General features: G+C 42.6%; 2 protein-coding genes across 2 annotated transcripts in view; one reads left to right on the plus strand and one right to left on the minus strand.

The window, feature by feature from the left end:
* Positions 1-2401: 2401 nt before the first annotated feature.
* tmem242 (transmembrane protein 242) lies at positions 2402-13113 on the minus strand. Its single transcript, XM_071925205.2, has 7 exons — positions 13072-13113; positions 12804-12913; positions 12425-12590; positions 10951-11074; positions 9672-9772; positions 5768-5905; positions 2402-3728 (listed from the first exon to the last, which is right to left on the minus strand). The coding sequence occupies exons 1-7, from the start codon at positions 13111-13113 to the stop codon at positions 3615-3617; spliced, it is 795 nt and encodes a 264-aa protein (XP_071781306.2). The 3' UTR covers positions 2402-3614.
* Positions 13114-13120: 7 nt separating this feature from the next.
* Positions 13121-22175, plus strand: part of zdhhc14 (zDHHC palmitoyltransferase 14) — a 25231-nt gene continuing 16176 nt past the window's right edge. The window contains 3 exon segments of the mRNA XM_078290056.1: positions 13121-13189; positions 13238-13410; positions 21387-21547. Coding sequence (XP_078146182.1) covers positions 13121-13189; positions 13238-13410; positions 21387-21547 — 403 coding nt within the window.

Here is a 22175-nt window from a genome sequence, read left to right on the forward strand (position 1 = left end):
TTGTTTTGGGTTTTTGGGAGGGGGGAGGGGGTTTGGGGGAGGGGTTTGGGGGGAGGGGGGAGGGGGGGTGATAAATGTGAATTATTTTGACCATCTGCAATTTGACCATCAGTATTGCGTAACCACAGCAGTATAAAGCGGAGGGGGGCTTCGTCACTTTTCTTCTTAATCTTTTCTTTCCTCCGCCGGCTGAACCGGTTTCCTCTCCACCAATCAGATCCGGTTTCCCCTCAGCCTCATCTTCATCATCATCATCATCCTCCTCCTGTAAATAGAAGTTGTACATTTTGAGCTCCTCCTCCCTCCTCCACCAACAGATTGTGTTCAAACTGGGTGACGGTTGTTGATAACGAGTTAACGGTCGTCATTTATAATCACAAATCCTGCTCATCTGAATATGAATCTTTTAGTTTCGCTCTTCAGAGGAGGTGAAGACTTATTTTTTTTCTGTATTTAAAAAAAAAACAAGCGGTTTCAGGATGTTTGTGGGACGTCCTGATGTGGGACAACATGGAGGCGATCCAGACCGTGGGACAGACTTGCTGTACAGGACGGACTGTCTTCAACACGACTTCAAACAGTTATAACAAATGTAAAGAGAAAAAAAAAAAGAAAAATATCTACATCCAGAACGTCTCCTCTTTTGATTTGACGAAACGTTGTTTATTCAGTATGAGATCTTTATACTCTATATGTTCCACAACATGTTAAAGAATAAACGTACATGAAATCTGGTTGAGCACTGTGAACGCAGCTCCCGGCTGGTTTTGTACACAGGAAAGAACGGTTTCTGCTGTCGTCACGGTAACGGTGTCGGGTGTTGATGTGGTCTGAAAGTGTCTGATGGTGTCGAAAAGCTTCAAAATGTTTGGTTCTTACTGTGAGAAGTCAGACGAAGGAAATTAATTGCTCTCAAAAGAAAAAATCCCATTGATTTCTTTCCTCAGCTCCTGTTTCCCTTAAAGGAAAACTGAGCTTTGATCTTCTTCTACTGTTATTATCATCAGTCTGTGATGTTCAGATCATTCCAGCAGTTATTTAGTGATGAAGTGTTGTCGTTTACTGTTTTGTGAACCCACTTTCCCTCAACCTGCCTCGTCTACTTCTACTGCAGTTAGTGATTTACTACGTTTCCCAGAATGCCTTTCAACAACCTCCAGAGAAGCGGCGTGAACTTGTTGCATCCAGCTGAGTTTGGAGAGACGAATAACGATGGCAGTAGTAACGGTAAGAGAGAGAGTTTCTCCAGTCTCCTGTCTCTCTGCTGCAGTGCATGCTGGTCTCTCTCCTGCTCCTGCAGTGCATGCTGGTCTCTCTCCTGCTCCTGTGGTGGAGAAACTGGTCTCTCTCCTCTTCTACGATGGATTTCTCCCTGTATGATTGTTGAACGTCTCTCGGTGCAAAATGGCGGCTCTAGAAAGAAGCCCTCGCTCTTTGATTCTGAGGGACTGACACCAAAACCTGACGTTTACCGCTGATGTTTTACATCCTGAAACATTTTCTCATATCAAACTCCACTGTAGCTGCTGGAAACATCTGGAGGTGACGTCACCTCGTCTACGATTGGCCGGTTATCCACCAGGAAGAAAAACACAACAAACTACTGAATGGAGCCAGAGATGAACAGCTGATTTTAAGTGTTTTAGTGGAATTTTCCATTGATTTTTTTCCCTCACACTTTGGTCAATATTTATTCCATCTACTGTCTGGGTGCTGTGACCTCTGACCCTTAACCCCCTTGCTATTGGTTGCTTGTAATGTTGCTGATCTAAGTATTGAAGCTCATTCTACTGTTGACCTCAGTGGAAGTTGCTGTAGATAAGAATCAGCTAATCTATTTTATTAGGATCTTATTTTAGCCTTCTCACTGCTGGACTCTTTACCAGATACAACAGACACTCTGTGATATGAAATTAGATTTTTAGTGTCTCAAATATGTATGACTTCTTATCATTTTACCTTTAAGCAGGAAACTCTTAAAAGAATTTGTGGTAAAAGACTGGAAACTGAATCGAAGAGAGTGTTTTCAAAGTTGGCCTGCGGTACATTACAAAAAAAAAAAAATTTAATCAATACAAAATTAAACATTCATAAAAAAAAGTACAGATACACATATACAGTTTCACCAGACACTTCATGGAAATAGTGACCATTGAACGTTTTCTTTAAATGCGTTTTAAAGTCTCCTTGGATTATCTTGAGCAGCAGCTGAATGACTAGAATGTCAAAAAATGTAAATTGAGTTTATAGTATATTTAAAAGCTGATGGCATATAATTCAACAAAGACATTTTAAACATCGGAGCCAATATCTTGACTGTAAAGTTTCCAGTCAGACCCCTCTACCAGTCAGAATGACACAGCTGAGTAAAGACACAACATGTAAATTAGTGAGACGAGGTTTTATTTAACTGCATTGAAGGCAACATGAGCGATGATTCGTCAGCATCAGCGTCAGAAGTCGCCGCTCGCCGTCACGTGACGCGTCTTCAACCTTCATCGTGTCAGTCTGAGGTCTGAAGCCAGCAGCGGTCTGGTCTGATCTGATCTGTGTGCAGACCAGGTTTCCTCTGAACGTGACGTCACCTGATTATTTATAACCAGTCTGGAGATTCCAGTCAACATCACAGACCTTCAGCAGGAATACATGCCATCCTATTATGTCATTAAGTCTCTTTTCATGCTTCAAGGCTGTTTTTGTGAGGAGATTAAAATGTTTCAGCAGGCTGAGAGCTTCTGGAGCAGAGTCAGTCCCCCCGCACACACACACACACACACACACACACAGAAAATAAATTAGACTATACAGCTGAAACAACCCTTTTCACTGGTTCCACAAGTAAATCTCCCATTCATTTTCTCCATAGACATTTCAGAAAATCCCCCAAAAAACTTTTAAGCTTTGAACCGACTCAACAAGCTGCCAGGTGAGTCACGAGCTGAGAACAACAGATTCAGAAAAATATATATATATGAAAAATAAAAAGCCAAGGGGAACCAGACTGTGTTCATAATGTATTCTGAGAGGGAATGAACTACACATCCCATACTGCATTGCAAATGACGTCATCAATTTCTTTCCCCTTATTTTCAACATTGATACAAAACAGTATAATAACAGTAATTACAGATTTGTGATGATTGGTCTGGCAACTTTGGAGCGGTTTCCATGGTAACAGCGACCTCTCTGATTGGTGGGAACTGGCTGAAGCTTGTGGGTAGTGTAGTATTTCACAAGGAACTCAGGAATAAAAAAAAAATGGGTTTCTTGAATCAGATGAAACTGCCGGCTTCTACAGGAACAGATCTCGTCGTTTCACAGTCTGACGGTTCATGAACAGTCGGATCGCAGTTCGTCCGCATCTTGATGAGCATGCAGATGTTTTTAAACCACAGCCGGAAGCGGGACTCCTACTGGGAGCAGGACCAGGAGGGAACTGGTCGCACCGGTACAGAGGATTCTCCAAAACCTGCCGTCCCGTCAGTCTGATGCTCTCCAGAGGAAACGGCGTAGTGAAAGCAGTCAGAAGGACCGTCGTCCCCCTGCAGCTCCGTGGCAACATGTCCGCTCAGATGTGGAGTCTCTCTGTGGCTCGTCACAGCAGCAGCAGCAGGTTATTTGGACCTGAAGAGAGAATCCCAGTCCGGCGGTTCGGAGGCGGTCTGGGACTCGGCGGTCTTCGGGATGGACGGGAAGAAAGACTGCATCTTCTGCCTGAACTCTGACAGCTGGAGAGGAGGAGGAGGAAAACAGAGAGAGAACATCTGTGAAGCGACCAGGAACTGAGACACGGAAACAGATCAGAGGTCCTCATGCATCAGATATGGAGCAGTTTGAGGTCTAAATGTTGCTGAAGAAGCATCAATCCAGAGTATAGAAATGGTTTTTTTTTCCTATTTTGAAATTTAATCAAGAACAGTGTCAGAAATGACCTTCAACTACAGGACAAATACTAATCTATTCTAGTAAATGAGTCTACTCTGCAGGTAACCAACCATGGAAACTGTTTTCGGTACTTTCCAGCTCTTGATAAGTTTGGAAATTGCACAACAAAGGTTGGAAAAGACTGGAAAAACTGTCCCAAAATTAACATCTGTGGATTTAAACCCCCCCGGTGATCTCCCATGTTCTGATACCGTGAAGAGTAATCTTCATCCATAGATGGATGTGGAGTTAGCAGGGGCAACATGACTGTCTTCAGAAATCATACTGAGCACCAGAATCTTCAAATCAAAGAAATGAAGGTCTGGAGAAAGTAAGAGAACAGATGCATCCCGTCCAGACAGCACAGTACAGTCTACAGTAGTATGGTACAGTGTAGTACAGTAGTCTGTAGTACTGTAGTCTGTAGTGCTGTAGTCTGTAGTACTGTAGTACTGTAGTCTGTAGTACTGTAGTCTGTAGTACTGTAGTCTGTAGTACTGTAGTACTGTAGTCTGTAGTCTGTAGTCTGTAGTACTGTAGTCTGTAGTACTGTAGTCTGTAGTACTGTAGTCTGTAGTGCTGTAGTACTGTAGTCTGTAGTACTGTAGTCTGTAGTACTGTAGTCTGTAGTACTGTAGTCTGTAGTCTGTAGTCTGTAGTACTGTAGTCTGTAGTACAGTAGTCTGTAGTACAGTAGTCTGTAGTACTGTAGTCTGTAGTGCTGTAGTACTGTAGTCTGTAGTACTGTAGTCTGTAGTACTGTAGTCTGTAGTGCTGTAGTCTGTAGTACTGTAGTACTGTAGTCTGTAGTACTGTAGTACTGTAGTCTGTAGTACTGTAGTCTGTAGTACTGTAGTCTGTAGTACTGTAGTACTGTAGTCTGTAGTACTGTAGTCTGTAGTACTGTAGTCTGTAGTGCTGTAGTCTGTAGTACTGTAGTCTGTAGTACTGTAGTACTGTAGTCTGTAGTACTGTAGTCTGTAGTACTGTAGTACTGTAGTACTGTAGTCTGTAGTACTGTAGTCTGTAGTACTGTAGTCTGTAGTGCTGTAGTCTGTAGTCTGTAGTACTGTAGTCTGTAGTGCTGTAGTCTGTAGTGCTGTAGTCTGTAGTCTGTAGGACAGTAGTCTGTAGTACTGTAGTCTGTAGTACTGTAGTCTGTAGTACTGTAGTCTGTAGGACAGCGCCTGTTGAAACAGCTGTGAGTCTTAACTGGCGACTCGACATGAAGCTGTAAAGATGCTTCTTGGTTCTCGAGTTCTTGAGAAGTTTGTTCTAGGGCTGAACAATTAATCGAAATTTTATCGAAATCACAATATGGCCTACTGCAATTTTCAAATCGCAGGAGGCGCAATATTTGTTAAAGGTGAAATGTGTCAAAATACCATTTTAAATGGTAAATGGATGTCCTGCCTACACATCATATTCTACAGACTTAAGAAAACATCTTTGTTTGGTACAGATCCCCGCAAAAATCACACCATAATCATTTTAATACGTTTTTCAATGAAAATGAGAATAATGATGTAAAAATTATCATTCCCTCTAATATCGCAAATCATATCGCAATTGCAATATCAGTCAAAATAATCGCAATTAGATTTTTTTTTTTGTTCAGTCCTAGTTTGTTCCCTCCAAGAACACAAGTGTCACCTGGGAAACTCTGATGTGATCTTCACCCTTAGACTGTTTATTCCCATCCTTCTTCTAACTATTCCAGTCTGTGTGTATGTGCCATCTGGACGTTGAACTGGAATTTCATCTTTCAGATCACATTTGGGCAAAGTGTCGAACGTTGCTAAAATTCAGTAGTGAACTTTCGGTTACTGGTGACGACACTCACACTGCGGACGCCCAGGACCTTCCACACGGTGAAGCCGAGCAGCCCGACGCCACACCAGGCGTACAGCGAGCCCCAGCCCAGGGCCCGCAGCGCCAGGGACGCCCCGCTCTCCGGGACCGCCGCCGTGGCCGTGACGCCCTGCGGACCAAAACACACGAGACACGGCGTCAGGAAACACGGTCGGCAGGAAGCCAGGCGGACGCAGGCCGTCTGCAGGGCTCAGAAACCCCAAATTTAAGACTTTCCAAGAGCTTCTGATGCTGCCTGGAACTGAGTTTAAGAGCAATTTAAAAACCAAAACAGAGAAGCAAAGCTGTCTGCAGCAGCCTGTTTCTGAGCAGCTGATGAAAGCTGTGAAACTATAAATGTGCAGAATAAGAAAAAAAGACAACAGGAAATGAATAGTTAAGAGACATGAAGTCCAGCTGTGTTCAGTACAGCAGATCTACTGGCGGTTCTGGATTCATCAGAGAAACCTGACATCACAGGGAGAAAAAATAAGACATTAAAGAGTTTTTAAAGCCTTAAATTTAGATAGTTTATTTTAAGACTTTTTCCTGTAACTCTGATGATGGATGGTGTTTCTGTCAATAGTGTGGAACGTCTGGAAAATCAATTTGATCACTTTCAGTTTGGGTCTGATTCAGTCCCGACACACACGGGACAAACATCCCTTTTTTGTTTTTCATGTTTCGTGCTCAACTGATAATCACAACTTCACGTTACATTTTGTTCGCTTCAGATTTTTTGAAGCGTATAAACAACATGTTTGACAAAATAAACTCAGGGACAGACTTGACATACGCCCACTTCGCATAATCGATGAATTTTTATTATTAAGCTTTACTACATGAGGAGAATACATGGCAGCTGGAAGAGAAACCAGCATTCGACTGGAGGAATCTGGGTCAGTCAGTCCCTCCCAGCTCCAGACCCTGACCTCTGACCTCCCTGTGTGTGTGTGTGTGTGTGTGTGTGTGTGTGTTTCATGACTTTTCCACGACTTTTCCCATAACCGAGTCGCAGCGCTTCTCTGACCTGAACATTCTCTTCATTCCAGATTTGTTCTTGTTGTTTTTCAGTCTGAAAACCGCCTCATGCGACGAATGTGTGAAGCAAACTGGAAAAAACACGAAAACACGTTCTGCCGTGTTCCTGGAAAGTGACGCATTTGGAAAATTCCCTGGAAGACTTCACCAGAAAATTGATCCGATTCCCTGACTTCCACAACACACCTCAAAATGATCAGTAGGAACATTGTTGTTATTATTATTATTGTTATTTTTTTATTATTGTTGTTGTCCTCAGAAGGGAGTCTGGATTTCCAGACTCATAATTGATTTTCACTCAAACATCAAACGTCACTTCAGATCAGAACCGGCTTCAGAAAGACCGGATCTGTGTCAGGAAGAGCCGGGAATGTTTTTTTGCGCTCGTGTAAAACAGGCTGTAATGTAATTATACATCATGTTTTAAAATAGCTCGCTCATCACATTAACGGCCCGAGAGTTTGGACAGACGAACTTTTTATGGAGGAGAAAAAAATCCCTCCAGTCTCTCTGTAGCTCTTTCTTCTGTTTCTGTCCCTCGCTCTTCTGTCTCTGATCTTTCTTTCTGCGGAGCAACATTTCCCCCCAAAACAAATCTACATAAACCCAAAACCCCGGTTCAAAACAGGATTGTTTATGAAAATCGAACTCAAGTCTATTTTACAAGCATGCAGCCGAGGTGACATGATGTCAGAGAACTGCATCTTGGGAACTTAAAGGTTGAAATCCGGTCCGAGTTTCCTACCTGGTGTCAGTAGGAAACTCGGACCTGGAGCTGCAGTTTCGTTGCATTTTTCCTCGTAGGAAGTCTGAATTTCTGACCTTTGAACTTCTCTGGAACGCAGCAGAGAATATTCTACTGCTGACCTCGTTTTAAATTTTCAACCTGGACCTGACTGTCCCGTCTTCACGTCCCAGACACGCTTTGGGTCGAGTTTTCTGAGCCTGAACTGGAGCGCTGCACCGTGGCAAGCAAGATGAAAGTGGATTTATAGTGAAGCGACTGATGATATTTTGGTCAGAATCGATCAGTATGATGGAAAAAAGATGAAAATAAAAAAGGGTCCAGGTTGAAAATGGACAGTTACGCTTTAAATAACTGGATCAAAGCATCAAGTAGATGCTTGAACTTGTAAATGCTGAAGATGTTTCGCCTAGTTTCTTCTTCATGTATCAAGTATCAGGCGTCCTTCCTGTTAACTTAAAGACCCGGACGACCCGCCGCCTCTCCGCCTCAGCGCCGCATACCGCTCCACGGTAAATCCAATTCGCCGGGCCGAGGTCGGCGCTCGCAAACAAAGACCGGCCTGTGACGGAAATAGACTCCCGAAACAAGCGCTCCCTTGTGCCGCCGCGCCAAGTATATCTCAAAAACAAATAAGAGCGCCGGCGTCCGCGTGCGTCATTTTTTAATCGGATCCTGTGAGGAGCGAATCAGCAGCCGGTTCCAGTTAACAGGATGAGCTGCGGCCCGGAGGAGACGTTATGAACTGAAATGAGTTCTGTGGAAAATGTCTTCCATGAAAACGTCTCGGCCGGACGGCGGCTCGATGTGTCGAAGTCTGAGCTGATATCTGCAAAATCTAATATCACGATATCTTAGACCGAATACCCCGATATCGATAATGTGACTTTGGGGCCGAGTATTCGTGCTTTCATAAGATATTCACACACAAGAAAATTTGGTAAATTAGTAAATTAAATTAGTAATGATCATTAGTAATCTGTAATGTGTAATCAGTAATAAGCAAAGGTGGGGACTCGAGTCACATGACTTGGACTCAAGTCACAGTTTTAACTGCTTGAGACTTGACTTGATGCATGAAGAGAAGACTTGAGACTTGACTTGACTTGGGTTCTGGTGACTTGGGACTTGACTCTGACTTGTACTTTGATGACTTGAAAAGGTTTCTAAAGTCTTGACTTGAGATCTTGTGTTTGTGTAAATGACTTAGATTGAAAGTGATGAGATTTGTTCCAGCGGACGACTGAATTTAAATTCTGTTTTCTGAATTTGTATGGAATGATTGAATTTATTGAAGTTGAAACTGATTCTAGAAATCAAACTCATGATGCTCTTACCAAGTTTTTATCCTATTAAAACCATATTGCATTGAAAAGTCCTAGATATTTAGTTTTCTTTAAGATATTAAATTGATACTGGACTCTTGATTTGTTCTGACTTGACTTGCTGTTCTACATTTAGACTTGAGACTTGACATTAATGACATGGACTTGACTTGGTAATCTACATTTAGACTTGGGACTTGACTTGAGACTTGTGCCTCTAGACTTGAGACTGACTTGGGACTCAAGCAGAGTTGACTTGGTCACACCTCTGGTAATCAGTAGTGTGTAATCAGTAATCAGTAATGTGGAGATGATGAGCAGATGAAGCCAGTCATTGTTTCACTCAGCCAGAACCGGCTGGTCAGTTCAGAAAGTTGTGTGACTTTACTGTAATGCCTTTAAGACCAGGAAGAGTAACATTTAAGTTATTTCACAATATCACGATATCGATATTATTCGATATATCACCCAGCTCTAGTTGCCTTCACTCCCGCTCCTGTCTGATCTGTCGGATCTTTCTACAAGATAAGAGTTCATGAAGATATTTTGATGCAGTGACTTGGTGTTTTTCTCTGTTTGAATCTGAGTCATGGATCACCCTGAAAACACATTGCTAGCTTTTCACATTGAGACCAATGGATGCTAACTTCAGCTAGCTCTACCTGCTGGTTTGAATGAGGAACGCTTGCAGTGCCGACAAGCCGTGTCTCCCCACTTTGGGACAATTTCCCTCAGAATAAAACTAACAGACTGATATCCAGAACATGGAGGCAGGAGGACTTTACCTTGTTAAACCAGCCTGGGCTTTTTTTCTTGGCCAGTGCCAACGAGGAGCCAAATCCTGCCAACATCCCAGCAGACGCCACCGTGGTCAGGAAGGCTGCACCTGCAGAGAGGAGGACAGGTGAGGTGGAGGGAAAGACTGCAGCAAACTGATGTTCGTCTGTACGTATCTACATATATATCAAGTCTTTTCTGTCACAGCTGCTTCTAGACGTTTCAGCAGTCTGCCCACAAGGCTTCAACAAGCGAAGTCTTAAAATGTTTTAAAATGTCCTTTTAAAAGGGAAGTGCCACCACCTGAAGCTGCTGCATAGAGCATGAACAGGAAGCTGGTTAATGTGACTGTCAGAGAGTTTCACAGCTGACATCACTACAGACTGAATCTCATTTGGGTATAAAACCTCAAACATTCTGTAAGTCCACAAATTCAGTTTCACATTAATTGTTTATGGAGCAGATCCTAGCAAAATTGATCATTTATCAATTCAGTCTATTGGGCCACGACTGCATGAATAGTATCATAAATAGGTGTTATTATAAAACCACTGTGGAACCACTATCCTACACTATAGTAAGAGTATCCTATTATTATTATTATTATTGGCACACAAAGAAAACAGCCAACCGTTAGCCATGTGTGCCCTTCTATCTTGTATTCAGAGACCTTACAGCCAAACTCCATTCAAAAATCTGCCAATTGAATGACGCTTTGCTTACTGGCAAAAATGCCTACCTCATAAAATATGACTTAATACCGTCACTGAATTGACAGTACCCGCTCATGAATTCGGCATACATATAATTCACCAGGCAACATTTATTTCAAAAATATTTAAACTTTTAGAACTGGTTCACACTGCTCGCTCCCGCCCAGCACGGTGTGTTTTCGCGGAAGAGGATTGAGAGAATAACTGTCAAAGCAGTTCTGTAAGTTGATATTTTATTGAAATAAGGGCTGCTTGGTGATTTATATTGGAATGGAGTATACGCCGAATGGAAGTGTGGATCCTGTAAATTCAGAAAACGCCTTGAGTAGTATTTACGGGGTATGCAGGTTTGCCGATAGCGAAGGAAACATTAAATTACTAGATTTTTGAATGGAGTTTGGCTCATATGTCTCGGTGCTAGCTAAAGCACAGAGGTCGAGTTGCAGTGAGCTCAGCTCCCGCTGCGGAAGCCCCAACACACAGCAGAACCAACACACAGCAGAACCCGCTGACATTAAAGAACCACAGCAGAACCCGCTGACGTTAAAGAACCACAGCAGAACGGTTCTCTCACCTTTCAGCAGCTGCAGTTTGGCCTCGGCGTCGTTTTCTGCTCCTTCTCTGACATTCAGACGGTTTTCATCCTCAGCTGTCATGTTGCCTCGGTCCGTCAGCATAAAGTCACCGGACAGAAACAACTGTGGTAGGAACAAACGAACGCCATGAGAACATTGGAGCTCCAGTTTTGATGAATAGTTATGATGTTATTCGCGTAAAATCATCGTTTACTTGTTTCATACTGCATACCATTTTCATGAGTCAATTTTCATCATCAGTTTCTTTTCATGTCGCACATCTTTTTATTTTTATTAATTAATATTTATTAAATTTTCTTAGGTTAGGCTATATATTTTTTTTATATTCTATTGCTGTTATTTTGCACAGTCTCATAATGTTGTAACTCATATTTTTCATACATTTTCTGAATAGCCTACATTTCCAGTTCTTGAAACGCTGGGATTGTCAGTTGCAGTATGTTTAATATCCCCCATTTTGCCATATTCTTATTTCTATTCTATTTTTCTCTGCTGTATCCTTTTACTATTTGCTACTGCAACGAGCCAATTCCTCATCAATTGATCAGTACAGTTTCATCTTATCCAGCAGTAGCATGAGTGAGGAAACGATTATTGTTGCTATTATTACAGTTCAATACCGTGTAAATGTAGTTTTATCAGAGAGAAAGAAGAGAGTCGGAATCTTGAACCAAAGATCGTCTATGTCTGTTAGGAAAGTCTGGCTCACAGGTGGAGGAAGGAAAGAGCTCTCACTCTGCCTCTATTTCGTTGAACCACAAAGAAAACACAGTTTGTGCTCAATTTAGATTAGATAAGATTAGATGAAACATTACTGAGCCTTTTGCAGCTGCAAATCAGCAATAGGATATTAGGATATAGCTAAGAAGAAGAGAATACAAATAAAAATGAGTGAAAGTGGAAATGAATATAGCCTAAAGAATGAAAATTGCAGCATATATGCAGGGTTTGCAAAATAACAACAGAACATACTCAGAAAATAAATGAATTAAAAATATGTACAGGTGCAATAGGAAAAAGCACAAAATCTGAAATACATGCAGTGTGAAACTCAATGAAAATTATGAAAACTGTCACAGTAAATGCGATATGAATCAAACAAGAACATGGTGAGATATGAGCTTCCGGTTGCAGAAAACTTCTGTTAAAAACATCAAAGGTTTATTTAGACCCAATGGAAGTCCAAAATCTGCCACAAAACTTATTTTGATTTATTTTTCCAATAGTGTCAAATAATAATAATTATGAGACAGTAAGTCATAATATTGAAGAAAAAAAATTTAACTTGATGAAAAAGAAAAACATTTGTGTTTTTTTAAAACATGGCAGAAATGGGCTTCCATACAAATTACGCCCAAACCCAAAATTTATAGAGATAAAAATCACATGACGTTAACGCCCACTTTTACAGACCGGAAGGTGGGCCGAATGAGTGATTCATCTTCCCAATACACGATCTGTGTCAGTCCGCTCTCCAGCAGCCTGCAGCAACACAAAGCTCGTCGCTCTGCGGAGGATCAGGATGCTCCGCACGTCTCCCGCTGCAACCCGCTGCTCCTCCCGGACACAGTGACGCTCTCCCGGCTTGTTTTCTGCCTCTGACCCGCTCTCCTCTCCTCTGTGGATTTTATCTCCCGGGATGTAAACGCGGTGTGTGTGTGTGTGAGAGAGAGAGAGTGTGTGTGTGAGTGTGAGGACGCTGGAAGGACGTGGAAGCTGTTGTGTTGGTTCCTGCAGAGCGGAGCTGCGTTTTGCTTTGGTTTGGTTTGGATACAGCGCGCATCATCCTTCCATCCTTCCATCCTTCCATCCTTCCATCCTTCTGTCTGACCGGGACGAGTTGGGTTTGCTCTGCAGGAAAACAGAGCCAGTGAGCGGCCATGCTGCTGGGAACACGGCGGCAGGATGGTCCATGCCGACGCTGAAGCGGCTCGGCGGCTCCTGACAGATGCAGGAGGGAAAAAGCTTCCGCGCAGCCTGGATCGAGATGAACATTCATTTTGGGGTTGACTGACCGCCGGGAGAGCCTCGGACCTGCCGGCAAACACTCCTACATAGATATATTTTGCATTCCTCAACCTCTTATTATTTAATTTTACCTTATTGTCATTATTCTCCACCTCGCCATCTGCGGCCCACATGTCTCAGATGCATGCGGGTGTGGAGCAGCAGCAGCCGGGCCAGTACAACCAGATCTGCACCCGCAGCTCGTCCCCGGTCCCGCTCCCGGGCCCGGCCGAGGCGGAGGCGGGCGCCGGGGCGGAGGCGGAGGCGTGCCCGGCCCACAGGAGCCGGAGCCCCCGCAGGAAATGGCAGGTGTTCCCGGGCAGGAACCGGTTCTACTGTGGCGGGCGGATCATGATGGCGAGGCAGACCGGAGTGTTTTACCTCACACTGCTGCTCATCCTGCTCACCAGCGGCCTCTTCTTCACTTTTGAGTGAGTGACACGCACGCACGCACGCACGCACACACACACACACACACACACACACACGCTCTCTCTCTTTTGGGATTATAATCTGAAGGTCTCACTGAAGATCTGATCACCAGTGATATAGTGGTGAATCAAAGCAGGGTGAGTTATGTGACCTCCTCCAATATCAACAAAAATCAATTCGACTTTAAGAAAATAACATTATTCTTGTTCTTCTTTCTTCTCTGTGATGTAGCAGTGAATTTAGGTGCTAAAGATCTGTCAGCCCTAAAAAGATGGGTAAACTCTATTCCTGCAGATAAATATGTGGTTAAACTGTGTTTCTGCTAATTATTCCTGCAAATAAAAAAGGTGGCTAAACTCGTATTTCTGCAGATAAATCTGTGATAAATATAAAACTGTATTTCTGCTAATAGAAAGGTGTATATAAACTATTTCTACTAATAAAAAGGTGCCTAAGCTCTGTTTCTGCAGTGAAAGATATGGGTAAATTATATTTTTTGCAAATAAAGTGGTTGGTGAACTGGGTTGAGGTGAGTCTCTGCTGATCACACAAACCAAACACACATTTAGTCACATTAATAATAACATAAAGTGTAAATCCACACATGAGATCAGATGAGTGTTTAACCTGCTGAAGGTCTGAGCTGCTGTTTGGTTTCTGCTGGAGGAGCAGGAAAGTTTCTGAAAGTTTCAGAAAAACAAAACACCATGGCAAACCCAGCTCTCTCTCTCTCTCTCTCTCTCTCTCTCTCTCTCTCTCTCTCTCTCTCTCTCTCTCTCTCTCGCTCTCTCTCTCGCTCTCTCTCTTTCTCTTTCTCTCTGTTAATCGTGTCTCAAATGGCTTTTTATGGTGTTATTTATTTGTTGTGTACTGTGAATGCAATGTCTATATTGTTTGTTGTCTGTATGAGTTGATTTGGTGGCAAATGAGTTTAATAAAGCTGTCTAATTCTGTCTAATTCTCTCTCTCTCTCCTCATTTCCTGTCTCATTCTCTCTCTTTCTTTCCATCTTTCTGTCCCTCTCATATTCTCTCTTTCTGTCTCTCACTTTCTCTCATTCTTTCTTTCTTTCTTTTATTTGCTCTCTCAGTCTGTCTCATTTTCCATTTCTTTTCTCATTTTCTTTCTCTCATTTACACACACACACACACACACACACACACATTCTCTCTCTCTCTCTCTCTCTCTCTCTCTCTCTCTCTCTCCTGTAACATTGCCTACAGTGTCAGTAGGTAGGATTAATTCTGCTGCAGGTTATTGATCTTTCTTCTGGTTATTATTGACTTCTGTATGATCACTTTTCTGTAGCGCTGTGCTGTAGCTGTTGACAGGCATTAGAGAGAGAGGAGCGATGGGCGAGCGAGGGATTCAGACTGGAGTTTCACTTCTGCAAACATTTCTCTGCTCTGGAGGCAGAAATAATCTGATTGGTTGAGTTAAACCTCAGTGGGCGGAGCCAAAGAACCACAGCTTTTCACAGTTAGCTAACTGACAAACTTGAATGGCAAAGAAGAAACTTGTCAAAATATAAATAAAAATAGGATATGACAATGATTATTCTTTCATTCCTTCATGTCCATGGCATCATGATGTTGAAGGTCAGCAGCTAGCTAACTAGCTTACCTAGCTAGCTATAGGCTAGTATGGCTAGTTTGAACTTGAAGGTCAGCTAGCTAACTAGCTAACCTAGATAACTTAGTATGATAGATTGTATTTTTTCAGTTAGCAGCAGAGCGCTAGGCTTCATAATATTAGCTTCCTCCTCTCTTACCTCTTGTCTTTCTCACTGAGCTTCAGTCTGTTGTAGGTGATTAGCATGATCCTAAAAGTGAGAACTTGTAGCTCTACGGCTGATTGTGAGTTCCTGTGAGAGTTCGAGTGTAACTTGAATTGTTTACACAGGAGATGAGTGAAGCTAGCAGACAGCTAAAGGTTTTAGCGCTGTTGATTCATAATAAACTTCACTAATGATGAAGACTAAGATGTGTTTTCAGAAGTTATGAATCTACAGGCCAGATAATGAAAAGGTTTATCTTCATACTTTGGATAATGCTAATCGCCTACGACTAGGCTACTTAACATACTGTATGCTAAAGTGTTAGCATGCTAAAGTGTTAGCATGCTAAAGCACCGGAGAGAACTAACTACCAGAGACACAGAGAGGATTTTGGTGCCCATCCTCTCATCAGGTCCTGGGTAAGAAGACAAACTCCCAAAAAGTCGGTGTCATCCTTTAAGCGCTGAAGAGCGAATTGCAAGAGGAACGTTTTTTTCCACATGGCACAAATCATTTCACAATCACATTATACAGCGAAAGAAACTAGAATATGATTTTCTTTTTCGTCCATTTTGTGCGCTTCTTCTCTTTCAACCGATCAAACCTCGCTGTCATCTTCTGTTTGTCCTCCGTTTCCTTGGTTTTCAGTTCTTGGATTTGTCTCAGTTTCCTCCTTTTGTTTATTTAGCCATATGGAGCTATCACACCGACAGAAGACATATCAAAATAACAGTGTAATTGCAGCCTGATTTCCCTGAAAACAAAGAGAAGAGTCGTCCTGATGTTTATTGTGATGAAGTATCTGAAGGTGGACAGATCCAGCACTGCAGCCGGCAGCAGAAGCCAAACTGAGACCAAAACAGAGACGGAGGAGGAGGAGGCAGAACTAAAACGACCCCGGAGCCTCGCCGCTCCGTCAAATCACAGAGAGCTGCGTCTCCCGAGCTGCATATCTGCTCTCTGCATCTTCTCATTAATTTATGATGTGCTGAAGCGGAGCTGCGTGAAACCAGCTCCCCGGAAACAACGGCACATCCTCCTTTGAACCTTGAAATGAAGAATTTGCGAGTGGCTCGTGTCAAACCTGAGCAGCCACATTTCATCCTGACTGAGGTCTCCGTCGCAGAGCGGAGCAACACGGTGGTTTGAGACATTTATTCAGAATATATAGATGGAACAGAGCAGAATGACATAATAGAGTAGAAGGAGAGGTCGCACACTCGTAGCCTCAATGCAAATAATTTATTATAGCTGACGTTTCGACAAAAGTCTTCTTCGGGGTATTTGCACAGTATGGCAAGAAAGCGGGTCAATATATAGGACAGATAGGTGTGTGCGATCATGGAGAGGAGTGTCCTCAATCACATTAACATATTGCGTCATCCACACATTAGTAAGATGCATCATAAATCAGTGTAGGTCAAATTACAAAAATAAAAAGCCAATGTCTATATAGAAAGATAAACAAAGCATTCAACTGCAACGTGAATACAGCCTATATCACCACAAAGTAGGACAACATACATTTAGAGCAAAAAAAAAACCTCATGGCTCCAACTGGATAAAAATTGTATAAGGAAGGCCATAAAGGAATGAACATTACACACAAAAAAGTAAAAAGACAAAGCAATACAATATCAAGAAGTAAGGGACTGAGAGTGAGGGAAGACGCCTCGGTCAAAAAAGATCTAGACCGTAAACTCAATGCACAGTCAGAGAAAGGATTTCAAATCAAAATCAATATTCAAGCCCTTGGGGGTGTTGAGTGTATGGATCCAATACGCTTCTCTGTTCAATAGAAGTTTCTCATAATGGGGGGGGTTAACTTTTTCTATCCCCGTGTAACGGAGGGATGAGATGGGGTGACCAGCCGCAGTGAAATGAGCAGCGATAATGACATAAATATCTAGAGAAAACAAAGAAAATTAACTTGTTTTCACGGGGAAATGGCGTAAATAAAATGTGTGAATATGCAGTATGTCCTCTATGGGCTTCTGTATGCACCAAAGATTCCAGTTGAGATTTGTAATGAAAGAAAATATACCAGAGCTTCCAGTATAGATTCCAGCTCTCATTTCTAAGGAAAGACATATCAGAGCTTCCAGTACATAGTCCAGTTCAGATTTATAAAGAAAGACAATATACAAGAGCTTCCAGTACATAGTCTAGTTCAGATTTATAAAGAAAGACAATATACAAGAGCTTCCAGTACATAGTCTAGTTCAGATTTATAAAGAAAGACAATATACAAGAGCTTCCAGTACATAGTCTAGTTCAGATTTATAAAGAAAGACAATATACAAGAGCTTCCAGTACATAGTCCAGTTCAAATTTACAAAGAGAAAAACATATCAGAGCTTGCAGTTTATATTCCAGTTCAGATTATTGAAGAAAGACAGCACTCCAGAGTTTCCAGTACATTTTCCAGTTCATATTTACCAAAATAAACTCGCTGAAGTGTAATTCCTGGTGCAGAACCAGCGGTGGAGGTTAGGAGTTCAGCAGCATGGGAACGGAAACGCTCGTTCATCAGAAATCCTTTGACTTGAGAAGCGGAGGGAGGAGTGAGGTTTGTTCCCTTCCCCCACCGCTCCTCACCACAACTTCCAAAACACGGCACCCCGGTGTTCCCGTTTCCAAGGTAACCCTTTCCTCCCAGGCCCGGTGTGTCCTGGCGAGCGGCTCGCGTCGCCCTGGTAACAGCAGCAGCTTGTATCGCCGAGGTAACAGGAGGAGATTCAGGGATGTAGTGGAAGATAAACTCCAAACTCTATATAAAATCTTGGGGGTAAATTTACATCATATTAAATGACCAGTATGAAACTAATAAATTATATGAAGATAGTCTTGTAAGGAAAAAAAAAAACATAAAGTAATGCTTTTCTTGAAATATAACAGATTTTTCTTTCATTTTCAAATTCTAAGTAATCTAAAAGTAACTGAAATGAATCAGAATACATCACCGAGCCCTTGGTTACATTACTGATTACAGTTTTGATGAGGTAACTAGTAACTGTAATGGAATACATTTTTAAAGTAACGTACCAAACCCTGACAGGGATCCAGAGCAGGACGAACAAGACAGTAGACTAGCAGTAGACTAGAAGTAGACTAGCAGTACATTGGAACAACACACCATGAAATCGTCTGGACACTGTTGAGGCTAAAGTTTCTACTCCATTTACACTCAGCCACTTAATGCGTCTGGAGCTTCAAACAAGCAGAGTGTAAATGCAACCAAGACACACTGGAGACGGTTTGCTGTCCGATTGCTCAAACCGCCTTCAGAGGTCTGAGACGCATCATATCCTCAAGTTAGTCAAGTGGAAGTGCATCGGTCTCGTCAAGCCGCATACGTCGAAAAACATCACTCATCCTGCAGCGAAACTCCTCTCAGTGGTTTGTGGAACTCCTCGGTGCATCATGGACGACGCGCTGAAGTGTTGGAAACAGCGGAGCCGGGCGGTCCGTCTAACTTGTAGAATACGCCGAATTTCTGTTTTCCTGGAAGATCAGGGCTTCCCCCATTTGCATACATCATGGGAAAAGTAGGGTGAGATGCGATTGGATTGGTAAATTATATCTGGATAATATTCAGATAAGAGACGCATAAAATGACAAGTGTACATGGGACCTTAGTATAGTAAGACTTTTAAAGACATTATGAGAGATTGCCCAACAGCACTTGGTTAATATTAATGGGATGTATTGACACTATCAGCAGGTGGATTGCAGTCACATAAAGGATTTATTTTATCCGTTAAATAAGCCAAAAAAAGGATCCTGGACACCCAGGAGCAGCTTCTGTTAAAGGGTTAAAGATGATACCTGGAGGATCAGCAGAAAGCCTGCAGGTCTCCGACATGATCCTACATAATTCACAGTGTCCACATCTGAACGAGTGCATGAGTGCTTTTTTGGAAACTCTGTTGACTTTAAAAACTCCACCTGTCAACAGCAAAGTGCTGTGGAAGCGCAGTGTTGTTGGAACTAAGAGAATCACTGGACTCCATGTTTAATTCATGCGGTGAGCCGAGCCTCTGCAGTTAGGACTACCCAAGAGTTTACTGATACAACTGTTTAAAACTGTCATCTCACCTGTATTATCTTCCATCCCAACACCAAAAACACCAACGAACAGTGTCTGTTCACACTGCAGCTGGAAGTTTCCCTCCATGTGACTCAGATCTGATGTTTTCTAATCAGTGTGAACAGCAGAAAGCTGCATGGAGTCGCAGTTTCTCGATTCCCACCTGAACCTCATGGACATGAGCTGCAGAATTGGATCCTGAGGCGTGTGATCTACATGAGACTTGATTTTCAACGCTCAAAGCAGAATTTGCCAGCGTTGCCATGACAACAAGTAAATCTGACATCATCCACCTGAGCCAGTTGTCATGATGCAGTCAGCCTGTCTGAGCAGCAACAGACAACTTGACGCCTCGGTTCAGTCAAACTGGAACCGAAATGTGTTGAAACAAAAACAGATGTGACGTCTTTTGTTATTGTTAGTCTGCACATCACTGTCAGTTCATATTATTATGGGATATGAGTTACATCCTCTACAATTCTAAAAAAAAATCAGACATGAGCAGTGATTCAGAATTGAGCCTGAAGCCCTGAAGTGTGAACGGTTCTGAAATGTCTTAATTCCCTGAGAGGAAGGGTGAAGAATTTCAGTTGAGTGAAACTTGGCACTAATTAAAAAGTGAATGGCGTTCTTGATCAGGTTCTACTGTGGTCCTAAAGCAAAATGCAAACGTACATAAAAACAGATATGAAAATGTGAAAATTGGTTCATGTGGGTCTTCTTTACTCTAAGCTTCACAAAAAAAAGACTGAATCCATGTTTTCTTAGTCTTTATAGGCCAGTGGTTCTCAAAATAGTGTCTTTGAAGGGGTTCCAGGGGTCTATGAGGGAGTATAGGGGGTCTTTGAGGGGGTTCTGGGGGTCTTTGAGGGACTTATAGGGGTACTTGAAGGGTTTCTAGGGGCCTTTGAGGGAGTTCTAGGGGTACTTGAAGTGGTTCTAGGGGTCTTTGAGGGAGTTCTAGAGGTCTTTGAGGGGGTTCTAGGGGTACTTGAAGGGGTTCCAGGGGTTTTGAGGGGGCTCTAGGGGTCTTTGAGGGAGTTCTAGAGGTCTTTGAGGGGGTTCTAGGGGTACTTGAAGGGGTTCCAGGGGTCTTTGGGGGGGCTCTAGGGGTCTTTGAGGGAGTTCTAGAGGTCTTTGAGGGGGTTCTAGGGGTACTTGAAGGGGTTCCAGGGGTCTTTGAGGGAGTTCTAGAAGTCTTTGAGGGGGCTCTAGGGGTCTTTGAGGGAGTTGTAGGGGTCATTGCGGGGGCTCTGAGAGTCTTTTTGGGAGTTCTAGAGGTCTTCGAGGGGGTTCTAGGGGTACTTGAAGGGGTTCCAGGGGTCTTTGAGGGGGCTCTAGGGGTCTTTGGGGGAGTTCTAGAGGTTCTAGGGGTACTTGAAGGGGTTCCAGGGGTCTTTGGGGGGGCTCTAGGGGTCTTTGGGGGAGTTCTAGGGGTACTTGAGGGGGTTCCAGGGGGTCTTTAGCTAAATTAGGAATAGTTAAATATCTCTATAATTCACTAAGTGAATGATCTGAAACTGAACAATTAATTGAACAAAAAAAAAAAGAAATCGCAATATGAACTAATGCAATTTCCAAGTCTCAGAGAGAGTTTGGTCCAAACTGGATTTGTGAACAAGGGGTTTTAGAGCTGCAGGTAATCTTTGTTTTGCTTTTTTTTTTAACAAAATCATTTTTCCTTAAACAATTTTAAAGTTCTAAAAAATGTATCACAAAAAAAAAAGTTTAAATCACAATTGCAATATTCTGTCAAATAATCCCAATTAGATTTTTTGTTAATATCTTTCAGCCCTAAAATGATCCCAAGATGAGAATGTATAGGAATGCCTTAGGTTTTACAGTTTAGACAGTTCTACAATTCAATACTAAATCAACAAAAATCTTCCCATATGGTTCTCTGATGAACTCGTCAGTCGGAGCTCTGTGGCTCCTCGTGTGTTTGGGGTCCGAGACACGAAAACATCTGAGTTTGTTTTCTTGTTCCTTACAGGCTGCGTGTGTTCGTTTGCTTTTCCCCTCTCAGTATAGGGAGAGTGTGTGTTTGTTTTCTTGTTCCTTATACACAGCTGACAGTGTGTGTGTGTGTGTGTGTGTGTGTGTTGCAGCTGTCCCTTCCTGGCGTCCCACCTGACCCCGGCCATCCCTGCCATCGGGGGGGTTTTGTTCTTCTTCGTGATGGGCATGCTGTTCCGGGCGAGCTTCAGCGACCCGGGGGTGCTGCCCCGCGCCACGCCGGACGAGGCCGCCGACCTGGAGAGACAGATCGGTAACCATGGAGACACACACACACAGACACACACACACACACACACACACACACAATCTGGCCTCATCTTAAAATTACTGATTTCTTTGTTATTTGTTGCTCGGTGAAGCCCTTTGTGGCAAGTTTGTTGCCATAAAAAATGTTTTACAAATTGACTTAATTTGACTATAATTATACATAATTAAATAATGTTACCAAGGGATTTTACAGTTAAGTGAAGCAGCAGGCGAAGTCATTTAAACAGAAAAAACATAAGTGGAAAAGAGCAAAGTAGAAGAGATTTAAATGTAATTATAATGCGCACCATCACCATTAGTTTTCATCACTGTTACTGTCTCAGTCTGGACATCAGGAGAGTTGAAGCTGAACCAGTCACTAAACTGGAAACCAGTCCTGTGTTTGTCTGTGTGTGTGTGTGTGTGTGTGTGTGTGTGTGTGTGTGTGTGTCCAGCCTCTCTCTAGTTCTTGTCATCTTTTTAGTTTTAGATCTTTGTTCTTTCAGAAACTGTCAGACGATTCAGTCGTTTCCACTGAGACTGAACTTCACTGCAGAAGCTTCTAGATCTATTTTTGGAAACTGTTTTTTTTATTTTTTTTTATTGTTTTATTTTCTCTCTGGTGACTGCAG

This window comes from Centroberyx gerrardi, chromosome 18 (genome assembly GCF_048128805.1).
Source record: "Centroberyx gerrardi isolate f3 chromosome 18, fCenGer3.hap1.cur.20231027, whole genome shotgun sequence".
NCBI lineage: Eukaryota > Metazoa > Chordata > Actinopteri > Beryciformes > Berycidae > Centroberyx > Centroberyx gerrardi.

Excerpts from the sequence above, each read along its gene's own strand:
- tmem242 (XM_071925205.2), bottom strand. The coding sequence starts at position 13,113 with ATGTGGGCCGCAGATGGCGAGGTGGAGAATAATGACAATAAG. Across the intron at positions 12,591-12,803 it reads AGCAAACCCAACTCGTCCCG|AGGAGAGGAGAGCGGGTCAG; the intron begins GTCAGACAGAAG and ends TAAAATCCACAG. Across the intron at positions 5,906-9,671 it reads GCCCAGGCTGGTTTAACAAG|GGCGTCACGGCCACGGCGGC; the intron begins GTAAAGTCCTCC and ends TTTGGTCCGCAG.